At 40.8% G+C, this 18,408-nt stretch overlaps 2 protein-coding genes across 2 annotated transcripts; both read left to right on the top strand.

Annotated features, from left to right (window-relative positions):
• The first annotated feature begins 270 nt into the window (after positions 1–270).
• On the top strand, positions 271–1,938 carry LOC124292954. The gene is made up of 3 exons (XM_046731845.1): positions 271–1,490; positions 1,605–1,805; positions 1,932–1,938. The coding sequence occupies exons 1-3, from the start codon at positions 271–273 to the stop codon at positions 1,936–1,938; spliced, it is 1,428 nt and encodes a 475-aa protein (XP_046587801.1).
• A 7,029-nt stretch (positions 1,939–8,967) lies between these two features.
• On the top strand, positions 8,968–10,966 carry LOC107219771. Its single transcript, XM_015658102.2, has 2 exons — positions 8,968–9,062; positions 9,358–10,966. The coding sequence occupies exons 1-2, from the start codon at positions 8,968–8,970 to the stop codon at positions 10,964–10,966; spliced, it is 1,704 nt and encodes a 567-aa protein (XP_015513588.2).
• Positions 10,967–18,408: the final 7,442 nt, after the last annotated feature.

Raw genomic sequence — 18,408 nt, 5'->3', positions numbered from 1 at the left:
ACGGAAGTCCTTGAAGATTTGTTGATTAATGTTATTCTTGGATATGAAGGTCACAACTCAAAACACTTTTATCGTGTTTTTTTTTTCCATGATATCTCTCTTGCATATGGAAAGACTTTGGCGGGGAAGCTGCGACGTTGGGCCACCATATCTGAGTCTCTGTTGAAGCTTAAAAACCACCGCATCTTTCTTCTAAACTGCAAGAAACGATCGATTTTACCTACCCATTTAAAATTCCCTAAGCTTATCTCGAACGTTATTAGTTTTAAAATGTCCAAGTCGCGTACTGTTTACCAACATAATGTACACAAATTTCAAAGGTCGTTACTTAATCTCGAGATCAGTGACGCTCAGGCGACCATCGTCAAATATCAAAATATTTTGTTGTCGCTTGAGAATGATATTTTAATTGAATTACCTGTTGAAGTGTCAAAAAAATTCTCCGACACACAATACCTGAAATTGGAACCGGCCTTCAACGCTTACAAGGCGGCTAACATCAACAAGTTAGCTAATCTGATTAATAACAAAAAACGTCCCACTTCTGATCCAATTGACTCGACCTTTGAAAATTGGATCGTGAACCTTAGCAATACGGATATTCCTGTCAATGTTACCGACGTGCTAAAAATGGGACCCAAATATGGCATTCCTTTTAAGCCTAACTGCATCCCAACCAACAAACTTATCTCTGATTTCGAATCAAAGATTTCCTTCATTTCTTCTGATTCTCGTAATACGGCCCGCCAAGATTTTACCAACACTATAAAAAAGTTCATCAACACCCCTTCTCCCCTTCACGCTGACAAGAATATCCTTCACAAAATTAAAGAAACTAAGATCTTTCAAAATAACAACCAGGACTTACTTTTCTTGAAGGCTGACAAGGGAAACACGACTGTTGTGATGAACAAACAAATGTACGAGGATAAAATGTTGCAACAACTCTCCAACAACAACTCTTACAAAGTTGTTAGATACGATCTCACCTGTACCTTGCAACAAGAAGTCAAAAAACTAACAACGGATTGGTCTAAAAGCAAACTCATCTCTGATCAACTTAGACGTCAAATTGCAAAAACTGATTGCCTACCACCTAGAGCCTACGGGCTACCGAAAATTCACAAACCGGATACACCGGTAAGAATTATAGTTTCTTTCACTGATAGTCCGACTATCAATCTGGCTCGTTGCCTCAGTCAATGTATAGGTAACAACATCGTACCTCCCTTGTCACGTGTAAGAGATAGTTTTGCTCTGGTTAATGCTATTAGGGACTTTCGTCTCCCACCTGATCATATTTTAGTTTCGCTGGATGTTGTGTCATTGTTCACAAATGTTCCACAAGATCTTGCAATCAACGCTGTTAAACAGCGCTGGCATCAGTTGGTGGACAAAATTCCGGTCCCACTTGATGAACTCTTAAAAGCATTGCACATATGTTTTAAGGCTACCATATTCAAATTCAATCATAACATATATGCTCAAACGTATGGTTTACCGATGGGCTCACCGCTCTCTCCAATTTTGTCTGATTTGGTTTTGGATGATCTTGAACAATACTGTCTCAATAAACTGGACTTCAAGCCTTCATTCTTTTTCAGATATGTAGACGACATAATTACAGCTGTCCCTTCGGATAAAGTTGCAGAAATGCTTTCAGTTTTCAACAGTTTCCATCCGAGACTACAATTTACATCTGAATTAGAGTCTAATCACCAAATTAGCTTTTTAGATGTCCTGATCATCAATGATAACCAGCTCATTAAAACTGATTGGTTTCATAAGGCTACTTGGTCACAAAGGTATTTAAATTACCATTCTCACCATCCCAGATCATACAAAATTGGAACGATTAATTGCTGAGTTGACAGAGCGATCCGACTCTCAAGTATGGAATTTCACAAAAAAATTTGTCCTTGATTCAGCAGGTACTAAGTAAAAACGAATATCCACCTCGCCTGCTCAACAAACATATACAGTTCAAATACGATTCCATCTTGTCATCGACCAGCCCTAACAATAATATCGATGTAACTACTACACAAACCAATCAAAAAAGCTATATTTCCATCCCATACGTCGCGGGGTTGTTTGAGTCACTCAACAGAACATTCTCTAAGTACAAAATTCAATTTGTGGGTAAATGTGCACATGATCTATCCTCGATGTTTGATTCGGGTGAGGACCCCTTACCCCTGGGTATGCGCTCTGGTGTAGTTTACAAAATACCTTGCAACCAATGCAACGTGTCTTACATAGGCCAAACTAGTAGGCAACTACACACCAAGGATAACCGAGCATAAACGCAATATCCATGAACACGAGGATAATTATACTGCATTGACGAGACATGCCATCGATTTCGACCACTCTTTTAATTATTCTCAAGTCAGCATTATTGACGTCGAACCGTTGTATTACAATAGGCTACTGTTGGAAATGTGCAATATTGTTGCACATCCCAATTCTGTCAACCGTAAACAAGACATAGAACATCTAAGTAATATTTACACCTCTGTGATACGACCATTGTAATTGTCCATTACCGACTGAGCTTGCTCTCGATTTTACCTCCTTAACAAAAATTTTGGTTTCCTTTTAACCCGTTGACTCTGCGTTTGCTCTAATAACTATCGAGATCGACCTCCCCCCACTACACACTGGACGTTCCACTTGTGCTTATGTGCTCTGGACTCAACCTATAACGGCGGTGTGTTTTATTTCATTTTACCAAACTAACAACGAATACGAATTCGTGGGAATTACGTGTCGCGAACGCAGTGTGTTTCGGTTTTTGTTTTTATTGTTTTTTATTGTTTTTTATTGTTTCTATTTATTCATCAATTACCAACACGCATTCTATGTAATTGGAAGTGTCATCTCATACGAGGTAATTCCTCTTTTATACTTGCTCAAATATCCTTGCATATTATTTATATCACTATGTCTAATTTTGTTAAAACCTAGTTATACATTATTTTATTTTTGTTCGTGACAGATATTTAAATAAAATGTTCTGAGGAGGGCCCCCACCAGGGCCGAAACGTTAACACGATAAAAAAGTGTTTTGAGTTGTGACCTTCATATCCAAGAATAACATTGATCAAAGAACAACATACTTTTAACTATGACAATACTAACATCCTTTGTGAAGGACCTAATTATTATAAACGGTTACTACTAGAAATGCGCAATATTACAGGACACCCAAATTCCGTTAATCTTACACAAGACGTTGAACATCTTAGCAATATTTACAAACCGCTGATTACCTCCCACACAGCACACATTGTTTAACCTTAACTAAGTACATAAATTTGTTGTCCCCATGCCACATGTTTTTATAATTGTTTGTACTTGTTCACCTTCACTCTTGGGCATATTTGATTCTCCCATCAGTCGTTGTTTACCAGTTGACACAAACGGTTTAACAAAAATTGTTCAGACATGGAGAACAGGGTCATAATGATACCAGTACCACCGTTTGGACATTGTTTTAAACTATTTTAACTACCACAAACCTTTTGTTGAATCCGCTCTGTAAATTAGCGGCATTCTTTTCACGTTTTACAGTCTTTAATCCTAATCTCTGCGTGGACATTTTAGTCACGTTTTAAGGTCATAAACTACTCAACTGCTGGAAGTTCCCATCCCTTATTGACGAATTGTGTCGACTGATTTGCAAAAAAGGATACTCCTTACGCCGGTCTGCCACATCTGGCAGCCAGTTTTGCAATCTCGACAAATTCTCTACTTTCTACTCGTAAATACCCTTGCCTGCCTACCAATCCTCTAATCTTCACTTTTCGTCCTTGTTTTTTTATGACGTGTATCCTAAAACGCCCGCACGTGCATCGCACATTGGGAATGTACGTTTCTGCTTCTGGCTCACGTGCTCACTCCCACTCCCAAGCAAAATTCATCCCTTCTCTCAAGGGACAATCCTACCCCTTCCAGTAGTTTTTTGGCCATCGGAACTTGGTTAATTTTTAAAACCTACCTTTAAGACCAGATTCGTTTCGACCAACGCGAAGAGAAGACCAACTTACTCTATTGCCACAACTTCTTCTCACTACTCCGCGTGAATCTCATACAACCGAACTCAACAGTGTATTCAATTTACTTCAAGTCTGTTAATAAATATATTTGTTGACTAAAACCTTATAACATTGAATCATATTTGAGTCAAACCCAATTGTATCAAGGAAGCCAGTGGATCGAAAATCTTTCCCGATTGGTTTGACGAGGATTTACAACCCTCGTTGGTAAAAGATCTCCTACCGCCATCGATGCCGAGCGCAAACATTTTGGTCCTTCGAGCCGGATAACTAAAAAACTAACGACTTTTTCAACGAATTGTCATTGTTATCCAAGAACTATTGCCATAAAAAAGTCCACGTCGGAAAATCACCCACAACAACGGTAATTCATCGCCACTCAACGTAGCAGCCACGCAAACCTCAACAATCGGTAAGCTCGTTAATTTATCAAATCACCAATCGTCTCCCTTTCCTTCCTCAATTACCACGCAACTGTCAAATACTCCGTAAAAAATGCCAGAAACGCAAGGCTCTAGTGGAGATCGAGCAAGTGAACTTGTAGAATTGCATCAATCGCGAGGTCTAATGAAACGTCGACTTACGCACTTTGAAAAAATGCTCGTCGAAGAAACAGGAACAGGTGAATCGGATCGCGTGTATCTCAATAAACAATTCCAAACTCTTCAAGAACATTGGAACAAATTTTTACCCATACAAGAAAAAATAGAACGAATTAATCCTACAGATGTAGAACAAGATGACGGTTTAAGGGGTTATACGCAGTTAGAATTTTCAAAAAATCGTTTTTTTTTTTTTTGCATTTTCGGAATGTACATATATTTGAGTATATTCTCTGAAAATTTGAAGTCAATCCGATAAATATTTTCGGAGATTTACCTGAATTTGTAAGGCCACGTCAGAGCGTTAGAAAGTAGGGTCAGTAAGAACTGGACGAGCAGCTGCATGCATGAGGCGCGCTACCTGAGACCCTTTATTCTATTGTTTTCTTGTAGAATACGAGTATAATAGTCAGATATACTAAAGACTTGAAGGTCACGTGCAGTTATATTATAACCTAAAAAAAGTGTTTCGTCAGTCTAAATTGTACTGCTAAGTGGTAAAGTCGTGCGTTCAGTTTAAACTTACTAGTGAATTTTATTTAAACATTAAAAAAATGCCTCGTAAATGTTCGAGATCTCGCAGAAGTACCGAAAATGTCCAATTATCTAGAAGAAAAAAGAGAACACAGACTTTTAATCCAAAGACTACTGAAACGGATGAAAGTAGTTTTAGTGCGTCTGCGAAAAAATTTAAAATGCTGGACTTACTGGAAGCTAGGGATCCTGCACAAGGTCCCTCTTATGGCCCTGGAATCGATGATACCATGTAAGTTTAAAAAAAAAAAATTTACCTATGTGTAAACTACTTCTGAAACTTTAAACGCGTTTATCTCAAAACTGTCATTTCAGAGTCGGTGAGCAAGATTTCTCAGAGATGGCTCAACTAATCGGGCTGAAATTTTGACACAATCTTTTTAGATACATTCTTCAGGTATTGAACGAAGGAATAAGATGTACAAAATTTTTTACTATTTTTTTTGGACAATTTAAAGCGAAAATTTTCATCGAAAACTAAAAATTTTTTTCAAATAGCCGCCATTTTGTTAAAAATGAAAATTTTGTTTATTCCTTCGTTCAATACCTGCATTTATCTATCCTTTAAAAGAATTCACCTTTTTTTTTTATTTCAGATAATCCAAACCGACAAAATCGTGCTCACCGCCGAGCGCCTTTTTTTGGAGGTCGTTCAGGGCATCATCTGCAGAGGCGGTGCACATCAATATTTTGACACGAGTAATACAAAATTATATTCTTCAAAGTGTGCTCTTTCAGAATTACTATTACTTGTACTTAGTAAATAAAAGCTGTGTCCACAAAAAAATCGTAAAAAAACCTTATTTTTGAGCCTCGCAACTGCGTATAACCCCTTAAACATGGAAGATAGATATTACCAAATCATCGCGAAGGTTAGCAATATATTGCCGAACTTGCAACGCGACACCTCGTCTACCACGACGGTATCAGATCCTCAAGCAAGCATCTCAGTACCCAGTTCTTCAAATATTCCGGTGAGGTCACCACAAATCCAGCTAAGTAACTTCGACGGAAATCATGAAGACTGGGCGCCTTTTTACGACATGTTTACCGCGCTCATTCACGAGAACAAAGATCTAACTCTAGTTCAAAAATTCCAATACTTACGATCTGCACTTAAAGGAAGAGCTCTCAAAACCATAGAATCATTAGAAACAACCGGACGAAATTACGAGGATGCCCTAACAATGCTGAATAAAAAATATGATCGGAAACGGCAGGTAATTGAAAGACACTGGAATGCTATTAGTGAATTTCCACGCGTCGCAAAGGAATCATCCGGATCTTTAGAAGAATTAAAGGATGCCTTTCGACAACATCTCCGAGCTATCGAAAATAAGGGTTAATCCGTAAAGACGTGGAGCGTCCCCATAATTCATCTCATTCGGTCAAAAATCAACGTATCGTTAATGACAGAATGGGAGCTATCGATAAAAACTAACGAAGTTAAATCATACACCGATTTACTCGATTTCCTTGAAGCTCGAGCGAATTGCTCAGAACATACTTGGACCGCGCCAAAGACCACAACCTCGAACCCAAGGGCCATAAACTCTCGAAACTCTAAGCCAGTTGCGGCGCATCGCGAACGACAGGGAACGCACCTCCGCGGTCAAAGTTTCGTTACAACGACGAACGCTTCTTCAACCAAACCAACATGCCCCATATGCAACCAATCTCATAAAGTTTATGGTTGCGAGAACTTTCAAAAAATGACAACTCAAGAGCGGATCCAAGCTGTATCGAAGGCGGAACTCTGCATGAATTGTCTAGGAAGGCAACATTCGGCAAAAACCTGTTTGTCAGCGCGAAATTGCCAAACTTGTAACAAGAGACATCACTCTTTGTTACATGAAACTAAGCCAGCTACGAAATCTAACGAAACATCAGCATGATTAGCTTCAGAAACCGAAGTATCACGAACTCCGCAGCCCAGCTCTGCATCATCATCTAACACAGTCGCCGATCAATTGATTGCAACTGCGAAAATTCTTGTGTTAGATAACTCTGAACGACTCATATCGTGTGGAGCCGTTCTCGGCACAGCTTCGTCGATTAATCTCATCACTGAAACCTTAGCAAACGAACTCAACTTGCCGAAAGGGACATGCTCCGTTCCCATCGGCGCTGTAGATGGTATGTCAACCATTTCTCACTACGTAATCCAAGCCACAATCCAATCTCGGATTACCGGATACAAGAAGACACTCGACTTCTTCATTGTTCCCCAAATTAGCTCACTCACGCCTCCAGAACATGTCGATTGCTCCTCTATAGTGATCCCAAAAAACATTCGGATGGCTGATCCTGATTTTGACAAACCAGCTCCACTACAGATCTTGTTGAGCGCAGGTCCCTCTATGGCCACGCTCTCAATCGGGACAATCCGTCTCTCATCAACTCAGGACCCAGATCTTTATCTACAAAAAACCTTACTTGGTTGGGTCATCGTGGGTAATATCTCTTCCCATACAATAATCGATCAGCAAACAAGCAGCGCTACCTGCAACACGTTGAAACTACAGGAGGATATGAGCAGGTTCTGGGAGCTGGAAGCAGGCCCCACCACCAAATATCTCTCCGCAGAAGAACAATCGTGTGAAGATCATTTCACAAAACATGTATCTCGCAATCCTAGCGGACGTTACGTCGTAGCCCTTTCAACGAAGGTTTTCAACCTTTCAACGAAAAGAAAAACCAGCTCGGATTATCCAAAGATCTCGCTCTTCGACGTCCCCAAACTCTCGAACGACGCTTCGCTAAGGACGCTCATTTCAAACAGCAATATACCGAGGTCATTGAAGAGTATAGAAATCTTGGAAATATAACAAGGATACAATCTAACGACGAAGAAGGATTTTATCTCCCACATTACGCTGTCATCAAGGAAACCAGTCAAACCACGAAGGTACGAGTAGTGTTTGATGGTTCCGCTAAATCAACCACAGGGATATCGCTGAACGAACGTCTCATGACTGGACCAACTATACAAGACGATCTTCTTACCTTAATCCTACGTTTTCGACTTCACAATTACGTCTTAACAGGAGACATCGAGAAAATGTATAGGCAATGTCTTGTTCGACCGGAGGATAGGAAATATCTACGAATTCTCTGGAAGGAAAACGACGGTTCAATCGCTACGTTCGAGCACAACACTGTGACGTTCGGACTCACGTCAGCCCCATTTCTCGCGATAAGAACCATAGCTCAACTAGTTGAAGACGAAGGTCAGGACTTTCCAGCAGCATCCCAGGCCTTAAAAAATGCTCTGTATGTCGATGATCTGCTAACCGGTGCACCAACAATCGAAGAAACTATCAACTTGAGGAACGAAGTTGTCGCTCTACTGAAACGAGGAGGCTTCAACTTACGCCAATGCGCTTCGAACGACATACGTGGGTTAGAAGGCTTGCCCGCAACCAAAGTAAATCTACAACTTTTAGCCGGTGATGATCCGAATCTCAAAACTCTGGGCGTACATTGGAATTCCGAAACAGATAAATTGATATACACCGTCAAACCTATAAACCTTTCATCGCGCTTTACAAAAAGGACAATCTTCTCCGAAACTGCGCAAATTTTCGATCCCTTAGGATTGGTAAATTCAGTCATTGTTCATGCTAAGCTGATAATGCAAGAACTTTGGCGAATGAAACTCGATTGGGACGAATCCATTCCTACATGGCTTCATACCAAATAGACCAAGTTCGCAGGGCAACTCAACCTGCTTAACCAATTATAATTTCATCGAAACCTTCTTCATAAAAATGCGAAGGATATCCAAGTACATGGTTTTTGTGACGCTTCAGAAAAGGCTTATGGAGCCTGTATTTATCTCCGGTCAGACAATGGTAACACCCAGGTATCCTTGTTCTGTGCCAAATCAAGAGTGGCCCCCATAAACACGGTACAAACTATACCGAGACTCAAATTATGCGCGGTGCAATTACTCGTCGACTTGTACGACAATATCAAATCAACTCTCTCGGTACCGATCAGTAAAACAATATTCTGGTCAGACTCGTCAATTACGTTGAACTGGTTAAATACATCCAATCACGAGCGAAGTCGGTAGAATGGAGACACGTCGTAACAAAGGACAATCCCGCCGATGCTTTATCTCACGGACAATTACCGACCGAATTTACAAAAAACAGTCTTTGGATGCACGGTACGGCCTGGCTGACAGAGGATGAAACCCAATGGCCGTCGATTACACTGAACGTAGCACAGGAAATTCCAGAATTACGTAATGCAACCTGCCTTATCACCACCGGAGGAGACTCGATGCTTGAACGATACAGTACGTTTACTGAGCTACAAAGAGTCACCGCTTATTGTCTGCGATTTAAAAACCGAAGAACAGGTCCTCTCATAGTAGACGAACTAAGAACAGCTACTCTACGCATTATCGCATGGATCCAAAGAATCTGCTTCGCATCTGAGCTACACGATCTACAACGAGGTCGTCCAATTAATTCAAAGAGTTGTCTAACACCTCTAGACCCTGGGATTGATGAAGACGGAGTCATAAGAGTCGGCGGTCATTTAAATCATTCATCTCTCTCTTACAATCAGAAGCATCCCATAATTTCACCAAAAAACCACAAGATCACAGAACTCATCATCCGGAAGGAACACATCTCGGGCCTCCATGCAGGTACTCAGGCTACCCTGTACAACCTCCGAAAAAACTACTGGATCATCGATGGACGACGACAAATAAGCAACGTAATCCAACACTGTGTGAGCTGTGCCAAACTGAATCCTCGTCCAATTAATTACAAAATGGGTCAACTGCCAAACGTCCGGGTATCAGAAGCTAGACCATTTATTCATTCAGGCGTAGATTATTGCGGTCCATTCTTCATCAAAGAAAAACGTGTACGAAATCAAAACAAGGTCAAGGCCTACATAGCTGTTTTCACGTGTTTAGCCACAAAGGCAGTTCACATAGAATTAGTGAGCGATCTTACCACCGATGCCTTTATTGCCGCACTACGACGTTTTGCTGCCAGACGCGGCCGCTGTAATTCTATGTACTCAGACAATGGCACAAACTTTGTTGGGGCTAAAAACGAAATCCAGGAAATACAGACCCTAATACGTTCGTCGGAGCATAACGAAAAGGTACAAAAACATCTATCAGAAAAGGAAATCACTTGGCACTTTAATCCTCCATATTCACTGCATTTTGGGGGAATCTGGAAAGCCGTCGTCAAGTCGTTCAAACGGCATTTTTCGCGTGTAGTCGGCACTGAAACCCTCACTTTCGAACAACTGACTACTCTTGCAACCGAAATCGAAGCAATTCTTAATTCTCGCCCATTGACTCCTCTATCCTCTGATATTAACGACCTTCTCCCTCTTACTCCTGCACATTTCCTGATTGGTGACACGATGACGAGTTTACCCCAACAGGATTTCTTGGATATTCCACCCAACCGTCTCTCCATCTTGAAAAATATTCAAAGGATGAGACAGTCATTCTGGGATAGATGGCACCAGGAATATCTGTCGGAACTCAACGCCCATTACCGATGGACCACCAGGTGTCACGCCATCAAGGAAGGCTCCTTCGTTCTCATCAGGGACGATAACCTTCCACCCATGCAGTGGCGCATGGGCCGCGTAACCACAATCCATCCAGGAGCAGACGGCGTTATCCGCGTCGTCTCCATCAGAACAGCGAAAGGGGTCGCCGATCGGGCCGTAAAGAAATTGATTCTATTACCAATTGATCCAGAAGCAGAGAACCTCTCTTAAACATGTATCCGCACCAAAGTTTTTCAATCCAGACCTAATTTTAAGATTATAATTTTACCCCATAGATTATAACACTTATCTTTAATTAACTATACTTTAGCGAATTCAATCATCGGATTCATTCAATTTTGACCACAGTGTGCTCAACCGGGGGATCATGTTGAATCCGCTCTGTAAATTAGCGGCATTCTTTTCACGTTTTACAGTCTTTAATCCTAATCTCTGCGTGGACATTTTAGTCACGTTTTAAGATCATAAACTACTCAACTGCTGGAAGTTCCCATCCCTTATTGACGAATTGTGTCGACTGATTTGCAAAAAAGGATACTCCTTACGCCGGTCTGCCACATCTGGCAGCCAGTTTTGCAATCCCGACAAATTCTCCACTTTCTACTCGTAAATACCTTTGCCTGCCTACCAATCCTCTAATCTTCACGTTTCGTCCTTGTTTTTTTATGACGTGTATCCTAAAACGCCCGCACGTGCATCGCACATTGGAAATGTACGTTTCTGCTTCTGGCTCACGTGCTCACTCCCACTCCCAAGCAAAATTCATCCCTTCTCTCAAGGGACAATCCTACCCCTTCCAGTAGTTTTTTGGCCATCGGAACTTAGTTAATTTTTAAAACCTACCTTTAAGATCAGATTTGTTTCGAACAACGCGAAGAGAAGACCAACTTACTCTACTGCCACAACTTCTTCTCACTACCCCGCGTGAATCTCATACAACCGAACTCAACAGTGTATTTAATTTACTTCAAGTCTGTTAATAAATATATTTGTTGACTAAAACCTTATAACATGGAATCATCTTTGAGTCAAACACAATTTTCTGAAGGAAGCCAGTGTATCGAAAATCTTTCCCGATTGGTTTGACGAGGATTTACAACCCTCGTTGGTAAAAGATCTCTTACCGCCATCGATGCCGAGCGCAAACACCCTTTCTCTAAATCTTTGTAATACTTTGACTTATAGACAGTGAAGATACATAGTTTTTTTAATTAATTACTTCCATATTTTTAACAACTGTACTTTTAACAATTGGAGAAGCCGACAACGATTATTGTCATTTATTTGAAGAACCTGCGCTCACCAAATTGTATTTTACGATTCTGACTGTATCTTAATCCTCCTTCCTATAGAAGGTAAATTACTCTCAAAGTTTTATCACTTTATAACCATAACAGATACTTAATATGTACCCACTAACCTACAATAGAGAATAGCTTAAATAGTTTTACATGTATAGTAATTAATGTCTTATTGTATATTTTTCAAATTATAAAAACATTTTTTATTCTTGACAGTTGAATAAAAAAAGTAATCGTTCTGAGGAGGGCCCATATCCGGGCCGAAACGTTAACGAAAATGCGTTTTACATTTGTATTACCGCTCACCAAGATTCAATAATATATTATCTACGAGAATTCTTACCCTTCACTTTAAAAAAGTAAGTGAGGTTCCTTTTCTATTTTGTGAAGCCACGAAATTACTTGCAATACATATATCGTCTCTCTCTCTCTCTCTCTCTCTCTCTCTCTCTCTCTCCCTCCCTCCCTCCCTCCCGCCCTCCCTCCCTCCCTCCCTCCCTCCCTCCCTCCCTCCCTCCCTCCCTCCCACCCTCCCTCCCTCCCTCCCTCCCTCCCTCCTCTCTCTCTCTCTCTCTCTCTCTCTCTCTCTCTCTCTCTCTCTCTCTCTCTCTCTCTCTCTCTCTCTCTCTCTCTCTCTCTCTCTCTCTACGGGATGAGGCAATAAACTGAAGACTGGTATCCTATAACCTAAAATTATTGACTGGAACGACTTGGCAGTTAACGGACGGACGATTTGCTGTATACAACTCCTACGCTACCTTCCCTCTTCCCATTGGACGACCGCTAGGGAATTTCTCTCAAATAATACTCTGAAGCTGGAATTAATCTTAAGTACCTGTTTACGTCAATGCTTGGTTCCCGTGTGCTTCAGCGTGTGCGTGTCTACTGTGAGTTCGATTTATGCGGTGTGTTAGTATCAACACGACCTTTTACCGTGTCTCTGTGACATTTCTCTCAGCTGGTATTGTTGTTGCTTCTCATTACACCAAATCGGTTGCATGTCTGACACTTGCTTTAAGTGCAAACGGCTTGTAGCCGGTGAAAAACTCAGGTGTGTAGACTGCTCAAAAACTTTTCATCCAGGGTGTTATAGATACTATACGAGTAGTAGAAACTCTAGTCCCTGTTGTTATAAAAATCTTGGTAACACGCCATCGAGTAGTACTCAAAATATCATAGAGCAGTTGAATTGTATTGTTGATACACCAGTCATGTCTCAATCGGGCAAAACTCTAGACTCGATAGCAGCCCTTCTAAATAAAAATGTTGAAACACTTAATGCTTTCATTAACTGTCAGAATACATTTAATTCTAATATGGCATCTAAACTTAATACCATTGAAAATATTGTCAAAACAGTGAGTGATCAAGGTGAAAGAATAGCACAATTAGGGGCCAGCAACGTGTTACTAACTAGGGAAATTGATTCTTTACGAGATTCATTAGCCAATACACCTGTCAACTCCTCAGCCCAGATCACCATTGCTGGTATACCATTTACAGTGACTGATAATCCATTAGAAGTCGTTACTAAAGTTCTGACTGTGCTTGGTGTCCGTGAACTCGCTTCTGGCATACTCGACATTCGTCTAATCACCCGCAGAGCTCCTTCGAGCCAAAATCCTGAGCGGGTTAACACTAGTGAGGCATCAAAATCATTTATTGTCTTCTTTAAATCCTCACAGATCAGTAGCCATATTATAAGGAAAAAGCGTTCGCACAGCGTATTAGCGGTTAGTGATGTTTTTGCATGTGATAAGCGTGGCAATATTTTTGTCAACGAGTTTCTTCACCCAAACACTTATAATTTGTTGCGCAAAACTAAAAAGATCGCGTCTGACAGAAATTGGAAATATGTATGGTCTAGGGAGGGTCAGATCTATGCACGTAAGCAAGATGGATCTCAGCCTATTCGCATCACCTCTGAGGCTGATCTAGACAAATTAGGTTGACTAAATCGTGTACGGAACTCTCGAAAAGCAGTGAGATTGCATGATAGTGCTACGTCCTTGAAAATCTGTCAATTTAATGCAAACTCGTTATTGGGCCACATTGACTACATCAAATCATATCTTAGCGAACATTTTTATCACGTTATTTCTATATCTGAAACATGGCTCAAGCCTGAAATTTCTAACGATCTTGTTAAGATTCCGAACCATTTTATTATTCGTCATGATAGAATAGGAAAGGGATGTGGAGGTGTTGCGTGTTATATTCATGAGTCATTGAAAGCCAATCTATTAGCAGCTTCACCCTGTTTGTATTCTAATCAACCTGAGTTTCTCCTGCTTGACATACACTATCCTAACCAGGACTCTATATTATTCACGTCCATGTACAGGCCACCCAAAAGTAAACTATTCACTGACTATATAAACACTTTCTGCGAGTTTAGTCATTCCTTCAAAAATGTCATCATTGCTGGTGATCTGAATTGTGATCTTTTGTCTAACTCTGTTGAATCTAGATATCTTAGTGAGATGGTTTCTTCTCTATCATTATACCTGGTTGAATCCCAAGCGACGCATCATACATCTACGTCCGATACGCTTATTGATGTCATAATTATTGATAGCAGTGACAAAAACATTGCCTTCACAAAGTCTGAAACACCATTTATTGCAGGGCATGACCTTCTTGAACTCTCGTATGCCTTTATTACACCGCAGAATCCTGACCAAATGATAGTTCGCCGCAACTTCAAGAATTTTGACGTTAGTGCATTCAATACAACTGTGGAATTATCTCTTGTTAAGATAGTAGAGCTTGTACCCGCAAATTCCTCAATCTCTGATGATATTAACGTGTTTCTTAAGGCCTTAGAAGGTATCTTACTTTTAGCTCTTGGCATTCATGCTCCTTTCAAGAATTTTATTGTACGCAAGCCTATTGCACCATGGCTCACACCAGAATTAAAATTGCGTATTAGAAAACGCAACGCCCTTTATAAACAAGCAAAAAGGGCTAATAGCCTATTAGGGTATGCAATTTATCGGAAATTCAGAGACGAGTTGACGTCTGAGTTGAAACGTGTGAAAAGTGAGTACAACTTTACCAGACTAGCCAATGTTAACAATGTTAACAAACTGTGGAAGGAGCTTGCGACCCTTGGACTAGTTAAAACATCGTCAACCTCCCCTCTTAATTTTTTCACGCCTGATCAACTGAACTCTTATTATTCCTCAATCTCTAGTTCCTTACCAGCTTGTTCTAAAGGTGAATTGCAGTCAATTAAAAGCCATGTTGATATCTCGAATCATCTGTTTCAGTTTGAGCATGTAACGGAGAATGATGTACTCCGGTTAATTATGTCCTATATCTCTGATTCTCATTCGACTGGACCTGACGGTATTTCGTCTTTCATTATTAGAAAAGCAGCTCCATTGCTGGTTCCTTTCTTACAGAAATTGTTCAATTCCTGCTTTGACAACTCGTTCTTTCCGGCGAGTTGGAAACGATCATTTATTAGACCTTTGTCAAAACAAAATACACCTTTGTCACCTTCAGATACTCGACCAATTGCGAACTTGTGCGAACTCTCCAAAATCTATGAAAAGATTGCTCATAATCAGATCACTAAATATCTTACTTACTATAATATTTTGGATTCTCGCCAATCAGGGTATCGCACAGCTCACAGTACACAGACAGCCTTGCTTCGCCTTTGCCATGACATTAGAAAGTCTGCTGATGATGGACGTGTCACTATTTTAGTTCTCTTTGACTTCAGCAAAGCCTTTGACACGGTCTCTCATTCCATTCTGCTGAAAAAGCTCTGTGACATAAGTTTTTCCGAATCGTCTCTGAGCTGGGCTTACTCCTATCTCACTGGTAGAACTCAGACTGTCATAGATAAGACAAATATTTCGAACTGGCTTCCTATCACATCCGGTGTTCCACAAGGCTCTGTATTAGGACCCTTATTGTTTTCTATCTTCATCAACGACATAGGTGCTTCTCTCAAGTATTCCGACCACATAGTGTTTGCTGATGATACCCAAATCTACTTGAGCTGTCACCGGTCAGAGCTCAACGTAGGGTTAGCTAAGATACTGTATGATATCAACTAGATATCTGAGTATTCGAATGAAAATAGCCTTAAATTAAATTTAGCGAAGTCTTCAGTAATGATTTGTGGTAGTGGAGCAAACGTTCAGTCCATCGACTTTAAACTATTGCCGGTCATGGCAATAAATCAGACCTCTATACCTTATGTACTAGAGGCTCGTAATCTGGGAGTTATATTGCAAGCAAATCTTTCTTGGGCTAGTCATGTAACAACAATATCTCGCAAAGTGAATTTCACACTTCACAGATTAAAATATCACAAGAACTCGCTGTCAACTGAACTTCGCATAAAATTAGTCTCTACACTAATTTTTCCTTTACTCGACTATTGTTGTGTTGTTTATAATGATTTGTCAAACGAGCTTGACTTAAAACTTCAGCGATTAGTAAACAGTGCGATACGATTCATTTTTGATCTACGTGGTGATGTACATATCACCCCGTATCGATTACGGTTGAAGTGGTTGTCAGTCTCAAACAGGAGGAAGTACTTTGTAGCTATAGTTACTTATAATATTCTGCATAACCATGCCCCGTCGTACTTACGTGAACTATTTCCCTTACATCATGATTATACTCGTCATTCGTCACGCCTGGGCATGGCTAATACTTTTAATATTCCGCTACATAGAACTTGCATTTACCGCAACTCCTTCCATCTCACTGCTGTTTACCTATGGCATTCTCTTCCTCCTGAGATTACTTCCTCGTCCTCATGTGCTGTTTTCCAGGCTAAGATGTATGAGTACTTTTTATCTAATGAGGTTTCTGCCCTAGCTAGCTCGATTAATTAAGCTATCTTTATACTACCTAAGTTATAGTATTGCGTAGTGCTAGTTTATTTTGTTTTATTTTATTTCGCTTATTTGATTGTGTTTTTCATTTAATCTACTCACTCTGTCTCTCTGTCTCTCTGTCTCTCTCTCTCTCTCTCTCTCTCTCTCTCTCTCTCTCTCTCTCTCTCTCTCTCTCTCTCTCTCTCTCTCTCTTTCTTTCCTTTCTCTCGACGAGAGAGAGACGAGACGTGACGTGCTCGGTTCTGCTCTTAATTTCTTTAAAATATTTGCGCGAAACGTTGTGACATTTCGGTACGTGAGTGTAGCCAAGGTCTTGCTCTGGAGCCGACTTACCTTTGGTGCATCCTCATGGGCAACTATTGATGCTGTGTTCTGAGTTTTCTGCAAGTTTTGCATATTCCGCAAAATTTTTGTGCTCGAATTATATACATATAACGGTCAAGACTTTGGTGATGACCAGTGATGCTAGCTGGCAGTGTTGACATTCGTCACGCCTGACTGTATCTTTCTAAGGAGAAAAACTTTCTTAAGAAAGTGTGTGCCCTTCTTTGTGTGCGTTCACACGCCTCTGTGTATATTACACTTCGATCTCTGGACAATTCGACCAATTTATGATGGTAGAGCCGTGTGTGTCACTTCGACTATTCTAAAGCATAAATCTAAATCTCACTCTGAACGTCAATTTTCATCTTATTTTATCCTAATTTATAACATTATAATTTTAAAAATATTAATTCATTTTAATTCTTTTTAATATTTCCCGCGGACATCATGCCCAGCAAACCTATTTGTGCTCTATGTTTTGGTCTCGTGGAAAACCTTCTGATGCGCTTACCACAGACGCACCGTGTAAGCATATTTTTCACACCACATGCATTAAGACACGTTTCTCGGTCGAATCGTCGCGTGCTGCGCAAAGTGCGATACGTGAGGCGTGTCCTGTATGCCAGTCTCAGATCCTGTCTATATTGGAATCAATAGACAAACGGTTAGGCAAGCTTGACGGAACAGCTGGTCAAGTCGATATGCTTGTAGGTGAGGTCGAGCGTCTAAACAAAAAGGTTGACGCCTTAGTGTCTGAAAACTCTACCTTCAGGCAGGAAACGTTAGAAATGCGTGGTACCATCGATGCCCTCAGAAAGGATCTTGACAATGTGGTCCAGAACGTTGCTGCGCAAGTGGATCGGGTGAAAAATTGCGAATCCGCGCCAGCCGCACGGGCCACTGAACCCGTCCGCGGTACCAGCGAGTCCACCAGCCTGTCACAAGGTAACGAAGCCATTCTTTTGCGTATGTTATGTCGCGACATGGCTACACAGCTCGTGGTTTCTGGTGTACCTGAGGCCTCCGATGGAGTAGAAGACCCCCATCGCCTTGCACTCAAACTAGCTGAAGTACTGGATGTGCCCCTGTCTGTCGCAGATATTGTTACGGTGGAGTGCATGGGCAAGAAGCGGACTCAAGATCCAGGCGCTAATCCAGC

Source organism: Neodiprion lecontei, chromosome 2 (assembly GCF_021901455.1).
Source record: "Neodiprion lecontei isolate iyNeoLeco1 chromosome 2, iyNeoLeco1.1, whole genome shotgun sequence".
Taxonomy (NCBI): domain Eukaryota; kingdom Metazoa; phylum Arthropoda; class Insecta; order Hymenoptera; family Diprionidae; genus Neodiprion; species Neodiprion lecontei.
The sequence above is the reverse complement of the archived record's forward strand: the minus strand, read 5'-3'. Positions and strand labels throughout refer to the sequence as shown.